The sequence below is a fragment of the Salarias fasciatus genome, chromosome 15 (assembly GCF_902148845.1).
Source record: "Salarias fasciatus chromosome 15, fSalaFa1.1, whole genome shotgun sequence".
Taxonomy (NCBI): domain Eukaryota; kingdom Metazoa; phylum Chordata; class Actinopteri; order Blenniiformes; family Blenniidae; genus Salarias; species Salarias fasciatus.
In genome coordinates this window covers 29594725-29603040 of record NC_043759.1, presented here as the reverse complement: position 1 = coordinate 29603040, position 8316 = coordinate 29594725, and the positions used below count along the sequence as shown (strand labels likewise).

At 51.2% G+C, this 8316-nt stretch overlaps 1 protein-coding gene across 1 annotated transcript; it reads left to right on the top strand.

The window, feature by feature from the left end:
• The first annotated feature begins 4082 nt into the window (after window positions 1-4082).
• On the top strand, window positions 4083-5137 carry LOC115401524 (cell surface glycoprotein 1-like). Its single transcript, XM_030109773.1, has 3 exons — window positions 4083-4132; window positions 4214-4288; window positions 4330-5137. The coding sequence occupies exons 1-3, from the start codon at window positions 4083-4085 to the stop codon at window positions 5135-5137; spliced, it is 933 nt and encodes a 310-aa protein (XP_029965633.1).
• Window positions 5138-8316: the final 3179 nt, after the last annotated feature.

Sequence of the window (8316 nt, the reverse complement as noted above, 5' to 3'; positions counted from 1 at the left end):
AGGCCTTTCAGTAAACACTGGGTTTGTTTCCTGTTTGACTGTCTTTCCCTGTGTGCTCTTACCTCTCAGTGTTCAAGATGTTTTGATGCTTGCTTTATTGTGCTTCTTCCTGTAGCCTTCCTTGTTTTGTGCCTGCCGGCTACTGTAAAGCGCTTCGACTCGTTCTGTAGAAATAAAAGGCCGGCTCTCTTCCAGCTACAGGTTCTGTCGTGCTGGAGGGAAAAGCTTAGTGAAGCAGTGTAGAACCATCCTCTCGGCTGGAGGTTCAGTCCTGTGTCGTCCATGTCTTGAAGTGTCCTCAGGAAAGACACTCAGCAATGGACGATGTTGTTCCAGCAGGACCAGTGAAGTCCGTCTGAACCATTTACAAGAAGGCTCATGTCGGGGACAGAGCCTTCTCTACTTTTCTGAGGATTTCATGATTTGAAAATAGATTTTTTTCATTCCTGAGAGAAAGTGAGCTTCAACCTTTGGCTGAGAGCTTCAAAAGGCCGTCTCTCCCCGCCGTGAGGGTCAGCTCTCATCACGCAGTCGTTCTGACAAACGGGAAGAGTAATGGATTACACGGGGAGCCTGCTTTAACAGAATGTCACTGCAGTGAATCCAGCAGAGTTTCCTCGGCGCTCGGCTGGAGTTTGTGCATGAGGGATACGACGCGCCAGAACGGAGAACCGGCAGCTTTGAAGAGGGCCAGCACATCGAGCCCACCGGCTCCGGGCTCTGCGGAGACGGCTCATCACGTGTTCTGGCGTCTTTGATTACGCCGACTGCGCCGCTCCCACGTGCGCGGAGAGGCAGCTGGGTGCATACAGATGGGCTGGCAGGCAGACCGAGCGCAGCGGGACGTGGCTTTGTGCCTGCTCAGTAGTTCTGTCGTTAATGAACTCCCCTGCTCTGTCTTCACTGGGCTGATGAAAGACGGTCGGTTCTGGAATTTAGTCATTACTCACGTCGCTTCCCCCACTTCAATAAGAAGAGCTGCTGTGAAAGCTGGCAGCTGCAGGACCGAGGTCAGCGAATCACAGCGCTCACACCAACCGCTGGCTGAGACCGGCTGAAAGCTGACACCAACGGTCTGCTGCAGAGGGTTTACTGTGTGGAGGGCAGGGTTGGGAGGGTTACTTTTAAATTGTAATCTGGTACAGTTACAAGTTACTTATCAAAAATGTAATCAGTAACTTACTCTAACTACTTCATTTAAAAAGTAACGCACCAGATTACTTTTAGTTACTTTTAGATTACTTCACCACCAAACATAAAAAATAAAGACAAAAACAATGTGTCGTCCTCACAGTGTGTTGACAGCTCTACACAGTAAACACTAAACGCTCTGAGTGTTCTGAGTGTCCAGTTAACACCAACAACATGACATCCTCTAAACCTCCTGGGAATCTGACTGTCTCTCTGACTCAGGATCAGCTCCATCAGTCCAGACTGTGTTCCTCCGGTAGCTCTACAGTCCAGCAGCACCAGAGACACACTGACAGTGTTAACACACATTTATACTATACTCAAAATCTGCTTTGTAGCTGTACTGCTGTAGTCACTACAGGAGTGAGGAGCAGTGTTTTGTCTTCAGGTCGGCCATGCTCAGTGTTTTTACAAGAGGTCAGAGTTGATTCAACCCTCAGTGACAGAAGGAAACATGCAGTCTCCAGTAAATCCTCCATCCAGGCTGAAGAGATTATTGTCTCCATCAGATTCTTCTGAGTTCAGCCTGGTGAGGCTGGTTAGCAGGTTACTGACTGGTTAGCAGGTTACTGACAGGTTAGCAGGTTACTGACAGGTTAGCAGGCTAACAACACTTTAGCTTCACTGTGGGTTCAGGTGTGTTTCATACTGTAGATGTGTCTTCAGGTTTGATGAGTTCCTGGATGTTGAGAGCATTTTCTCAGCTGGAGGCAGAGTTTACATCCTACAGAGAAGTTCTGGCCTCATCTGACTGAAATACTAAATGTCTCCGTTTCCATCCAAAGAAAGAGTTTCTCTCTGGAGCAGCCATGACTCCAGCAGCAGGGGGTAAAATTCATGGCAACGTGGGTCATTTCATTCACGGTTAAACGTATCAGTAGAGCAGGAGGCTGCTCCAAGACAGCGGTCGATGCGGCGTCTGTCATTTATTTATCTACGGTGTCTGTTGTTTATAGATCTACGGTGTGGCGGTTTGAGCCGTAAAGTGCTGTAAGGTGTCACGATGTCTGTACACGGCGCGGACGTCTGTTGTTGGTTCTGTCTGGTTTTCAAAAGTAATCCCGCTCAGTAATCCGTGTTTTTATCAGAAGTACCTGTAACGAGATTACATATTTTTTGCGTGTACTGTAACGGATTATAGTTACAATTTTTTTGTATCCTGATTACGTAACGCCGTTACATGTAATCCATTACTCCCCAACCCTGGTGGAGAAGAACCACCAGTTCAAACTCCCTGCATCAAAAATAAATGAGCTGTCTCAGTATAGAAGGTCTCTGAGAGTCATTATCCTGAAGCAATGTGTTCAACACACGCCGTCAGTACGAAGAAGAACCTCAGTGGATTCTGTCCAGATTGTCTGAGAGCTGCTAAACTCCACGAACCGACTCAGACCTACGGAATATTCATCAGCAGATCCATGGCACGCTCTGACAGGTCACTTAGATTGGTCCAGCTTCTGCTGGACAGCAGGGAGCAGCAACTCAACGCAAGAGATGAACATGGATCAATTTAACAGGAACATGCTCCCAACACGTTACTGCAGCGCTGCAGTCCAGGAGGGGAACTGTCGTTACTGTTATGTGCTTGAAGTTTATTCATACTCGTAATGTTATATCTGATGAAAACATTCAGCCCTGGCCTGAAGGAGGATCTGTCTTACACAGTAAAAACTAAATACAACCAGGAAAAGTTGGTTCTGACTTTGTTCACTGAGGACCTGGTTATTTTCAGCTACAGATCTGAGAGTGAATCCAGTTCTGCTCTGAAGAGCCGCTCTCTGGACCACAAAGCCTGTTCAGGCTGAGCAGGACGGGGCCGCCTGCTGACCTGCTGACCTGCTGACCTGCTGACCTGCTGACCTGCTGACCTGCTGACCTGCTGACCTGCTGACCTGACACCACTCCAGGGTCTGGCTCCGGTTCTGAGTCCAGGCAGACTCCACGGCTCTTTTACTGTTCCTGTTCATTTGGTTCAAGTCTTCCTGGACCGAAGATATCAAGCAAAACCAGGATGGACTGATCTAGAAGTGGTCTTCAACACGCCGGTCAAACCGAAATGCTTGCAGTGGAGGCAGTGTGTCTGTGAGGGCAGAAAAGCCCCCCTGCTCCCCCAGCCTCATGCTCGCCGTGAAGCCACTGCCCTTCCTTTGGCCTGTTCAGGAGCATTCTGGGAGATTTCTAAATCCCACCTGAAAACCCCCCTTTCCTCTCTTTGCTTTAAAGACTCTTAATGTAACCAGCAGGGAAGTCGAGTTATGAGCCTTTTTCCCGTTCAGCAGTCCTCTCCCGAATCCCTGCTGCTTGGAACCGCCCTGGTTCTGAATACCCAGCCTCTCTGCTCAGCATCGGTACGCCTGTTCTCTGTGGAACCCAGACGCTGCTGTGGTGGGTGAATGCTGGGCTCCATGGTAAAGCCGTGGTTTAGCAGCTCAGATGAGAGCTGGGTTGAGGGTCGGATGCAGAGACTTTACTTACGTTGTTCCTTCCATCAGCTGACCTCTGAACCAAACTGGTCTCAGTTCTCATCCTGCACCCTGCTCCAATACCAGCGAGCCGAGCTTTCACCCTTTCACCTGAAACGCTGCGGCTGCTGAAGGACGCTTCAGAAGGACAGTCGTCCTGTATGGTTGACATGTGGAGACTGTTCAGTAACTACTCACAGCAGGACTCTATCAGAACCTGCACCCGTTCTTCAAACAGTGTGTAAAAGAACATTATTACAGCATCTTAATGAGGCTACAAAGCAGACAAGCCAACACACCCACCCTCCCCTCCACCCTCCTGCCCCTGGGCCGGGCTGTCCAGTGGCAGGAGGTCTGGAGGCTGAGCTGTGAGTCACTGACCTTCCCTTTAAGAGGTGACCATCGGACCCCAGATCTGTGTGCTGCAGCATGGAGAACGCTCCGGAGCTGGAGCTATCTGCTGCTGTCCGGGTTATCCGGTGGGTGGAGGACGGAGGTTTGACACTCGTCCAGAGCTGCAGAATCAGTTTCTTTATTGACCCGCGTGTCTCGTGCCGCAGCTCCTCCTCAGCGGTCTGTTTTGGCGCCGAGCAGCCCGGGACGGAGCTTCCTGGTTCCTTCATGCAGATCAGACAGTCAGGCAGTGAGAGAAGCACCGCCGAGGTTTTACCAGCAGACACTGGACGGGCCGGGACGGCCCGAGTCCCTCACAGGACGGCCCGAGTCCCTCACAGGACGGCCCGGGTCCCTCACAGGACGGCCCGAGTCCCTCAGAGGACGGCCCGAGTCCCTCAGAGGACGGCCCGAGTCCCTCAGAGGACGGCCCGAGTCCCTCACAGGACGGCCCGAGTCCCTCAGAGGACGGCCCCAGTCCCTCAGAGGACGGCCCCAGTCCCTCACAGGACGGCCCCAGTCCCTCACAGGACGGCCCGAGTCCCTCACAGGACGGCCCCAGTCCCTCAGAGGACGGCCCGAGTCCCTCACAGGACGGCCCGAGTCCCTCAGAGGACGGCCCGAGTCCCTCACAGGACGGCCCGAGTCCCTCAGAGGACGGCCCCAGTCCCTCAGAGGACGGCCCCAGTCCCTCACAGGACGGCCCCAGTCCCTCACAGGACGGCCCGAGTCCCTCAGAGGACGGCCCCAGTCCCTCACAGGACGGCCCCAGTCCCTCACAGGACGGCCCGAGTCCCTCACAGGACGGCCCGAGTCCCTCACAGGACGGCCCCAGTCCCTCAGAGGACGGCCCGAGTCCCTCACAGGACGGCCCGAGTCCCTCAGAGGACGGCCCGAGTCCCTCACAGGACGGCCCGAGTCCCTCAGAGGACGGCCCCAGTCCCTCAGAGGACGGCCCCAGTCCCTCACAGGACGGCCCCAGTCCCTCACAGGACGGCCCGAGTCCCTCAGAGGACGGCCCCAGTCCCTCACAGGACGGCCCCAGTCCCTCACAGGACGGCCACAGTGGAACCTGGAACCAGGCCATGTAACCCATCAGCTCCAGACCTCCGGGAGCAGAGCCAGACCCAGCATGGAGAGGCTGGACAGCTAACCACTACACCACCGTGCACGCTGCGCTGCCCCTCAAAGGGACTTAAGGCAACTTTTCAAAATGTACCTCAGTGCTGCCGCGATAGGCGCTGCGGGGAACTGCAGCCACCAGCCAAGGCGGCGCGGGAGCGCGCACAAACATTTTACAGAAAGTTCGTCTTCACAGCGCTGCACCAGGGATGCTCCTGCTGTTCACTACGTCGCGGATTACTGCAAGACTACAGCGCATATTATGTGATTTTTGTCAGCATCCGTTTTCACTCCCAAATGCAGCTGAAGTTCCCTCCATGAATCAAACGCAGATCCAATATTTATTCGGGTGCCTGCGGCTTCGGTCTTTTTTTTTTGCTTTAAGTGGATGCAGTTATCCGATTGTATGTGTATGAAGGCGGGGGGGAGGGGGATAGCGGCTCGTGCTTGGATTCACAGACCGGGAGCAAATGTATAATATTACCGGGAGAGCGGACAAATGAAACTACAAATAGAACTACAAATTAACTTTCTTCTGTTGATTCTTGGTTTGTCAGCGAGTGAGCAGCGGCGTATTTGCGCAGCGCGATTCATTTGCCGTGTGGAGGAGCGGTGTGGGTCTCCTCTCTGCTCTGCCTGCAGCAGGGGGCGCTGCTGAGACCGGCCGAGACGGGGGAGGGGCTCACGCAGCACCCGCTGCTTGCTGAGGACAGCGGAGACGTCCTGTCACGTCTCCAGAGCACCAGAAAAAGTCGCTAAATTTGTCGCTGGTCACTTTTGACAAAAAAAGTGGCCAAGAGGCTTTGGAAAGTCGCCAGATTTAGCGAGAAAGTCACCAAGTCGGCAACACTGCCCGCCCCTGATCCCAGCAGTGTTTGAGTCCGTGTCCACGGCGGCCATGTTCTTCCTGTTCGGCAACGCGCATACAGTGTCAATTTATGTCACATCCCCACGATTGCGCAGGAAATTCGGACCCGAACAGCAACAAATTCTGTGGCACACAGCCTGTATAAGGCAGCAGACAGATACGCGGATTGGCCTGTTATTTTAGGTTTTTAATGCTTCACGACCCGTTAGCATTGAATAAACTGGAAATGCATGTGAAGTTTTTCACAAATCTTGCCTTAAGTCCCTTTAAGCTCCACCCCCAGTGCCCGCCCATGTGGAAGAAAGCAGGTTCATATCTTTACTTGAGGATCATGACAGGATGAATGAAATCTAGATGCAGACTTTTACCCTCACCTCTAAACCCATGAGCAGGAATCCTGAAGTGGAAATGCTTCTCTGTGTAATAGATTACCGAGAAGAGATCTGAGTTCTTCGTTTAGATGGAACGTGTTCAGTCTTAATCTCATCCAACACTTCTCCACTTTTCACCATCACCACATTTCTCTAATTTGCTGACCTTGATGAAGGAGGAAGGTCACTTTAACCTGAATATCTTTCCTGCTTCTGCTCCTCTGAGTCCTCCAGCAGCGTTCTGCTGACACCTGCTGGACTCTCTCAGCCACTGACGTTCTAGAATCTGAGAAAATCCACTTCCTGCTGCAGAGAGACGATTTTCAGGGTCATGGGTGGAGCAGCTGGAGTCTGAGCAGAGGACAGCGACACCAGATCCCATCCATAGACTGACCAGGGGTATCAAACATAGGGCTGAGGGCTCCAAACCGGCCTGACTGGGGTCCGATCCGGCCCACAGGATGGGTGTTTCAGAAGAAGTGGCCGGCTGGAGCGACAGTGGTATGAAAAAGTTTGGGCACCCTGATCATTCTCAGGATTTCCCTTTATAAATCACTGGCTGTTGGGATCAGCAGGTTGAGTTAAATCCATCATCTAGCAGACAAACAGTGATGTTTGAGAAGTGAAATGAAGTTTATAGGATTAACAGAAAGTGTGCAAGAATTACTGAAACAGAAGTAGACAGGTGCATAAATTTGGGCTCCACAACAGAAAAATGCCATCAAATCAAAATGTCATGGGTGGCGCTGTTCAACACTTCTCAACATGTTGAACTTGTTTTGCTCAGGTGATTCACCTCCTTGGTGTTTGTTTTGCTGGGTCAGCTGATCAGATTCATGTTTCCATCCATCCTGTTTCAACATCTCTCCACAGAAGGCCTCTGATTCCAACAGAGGAAGGACAGGAAGGACATTCATTCATTCACATTTCCTTCTGTTCCAGTCAAAGAGACATTAACCACCGAGGGAATGCAGAACTCAGACGCTTACAGCCGTAAATCCTCCAGAAAACCTGCCAGTCCCTTTCTGATCTGTTTGGCACAGATTTTATCATGAATATTCACACTGCATGGATGTGAAAAACAAAGATCCTTCAAAATAAAAGAGGCCTCACACATCCACCTGTGCTTTTCACTGAAAGGTTCAACAGGACTCAGACTGAGGGGTTTGTCACATATGTGGGCATTCTGAAGCTAACCTGGTGAAACATGTTTTTTCAGTCAGTCTGACTCTTTCCAGAAGACTTTCCTTTGTATGAACGCCACATCATCGTTTTCAGTGAAGAACCTGCAGAAAGAGGCTCCTCAGAATGTTTCTTTACAAGTATTTTCATGACTTTCAGATTTATATTAAAGCAAACTGGCACCTTCATCACACCTGCTGCTCTCACACAGGGGAACGCAGACATTCCTGTGACAGGAGGAGCATCTTCCTCCTCTGACATCCATATTTCAGGGCAGACAGACCTCTTCTGGCTTCGTTTCTTCATCTCTGATCTGCTTTTCTGAGGATGTCATGTCTTCTGCTGGTCTTCTCCCCACATGCAGTACACAGGAACTGCCAGCAGAGGGCACCATCGGACCTGTCTATAAAGACTTGAAACAGTCCACCACTTCATTTCTTAAGGACAAGAGGAATTCAATAGAACTGTAAACTGAAACATATTCGTCAAGGTTTGATCAACTTTAAAAGCTCTGCTTTCCAAAAAAGACTGTGAGCATCCAGTAAACACAACAATATGAGGATGATGATGATGATTGTTGGTATTGTTGTGGTTTCACCACCAATAGTGATAGACTCTGTGTCCATGAATCAACATCCCTGCAGTGAAGCTCTGAGTCCCTCTGACCCAAACCAGTCCCTCTGACCCAAACCGGTCCCTCTGACCCAAACCGGTCCCTCTGACCCAA

What these genes read in the sequence shown, in the direction of transcription:
- LOC115401524 (XM_030109773.1), top strand. Translation starts at nt 4,083, where the DNA reads ATGGAGAACGCTCCGGAGCTGGAGCTATCTGCTGCTGTCCGGGTTATC. An exon ending in GCTGCTGTCCGGGTTATCCG is followed by an intron (nt 4,133 to 4,213) that starts GTGGGTGGAGGA and finishes CTCGTGCCGCAG; the next exon opens with CTCCTCCTCAGCGGTCTGTT. An exon ending in TCCTTCATGCAGATCAGACA is followed by an intron (nt 4,289 to 4,329) that starts GTCAGGCAGTGA and finishes TTTTACCAGCAG; the next exon opens with ACACTGGACGGGCCGGGACG.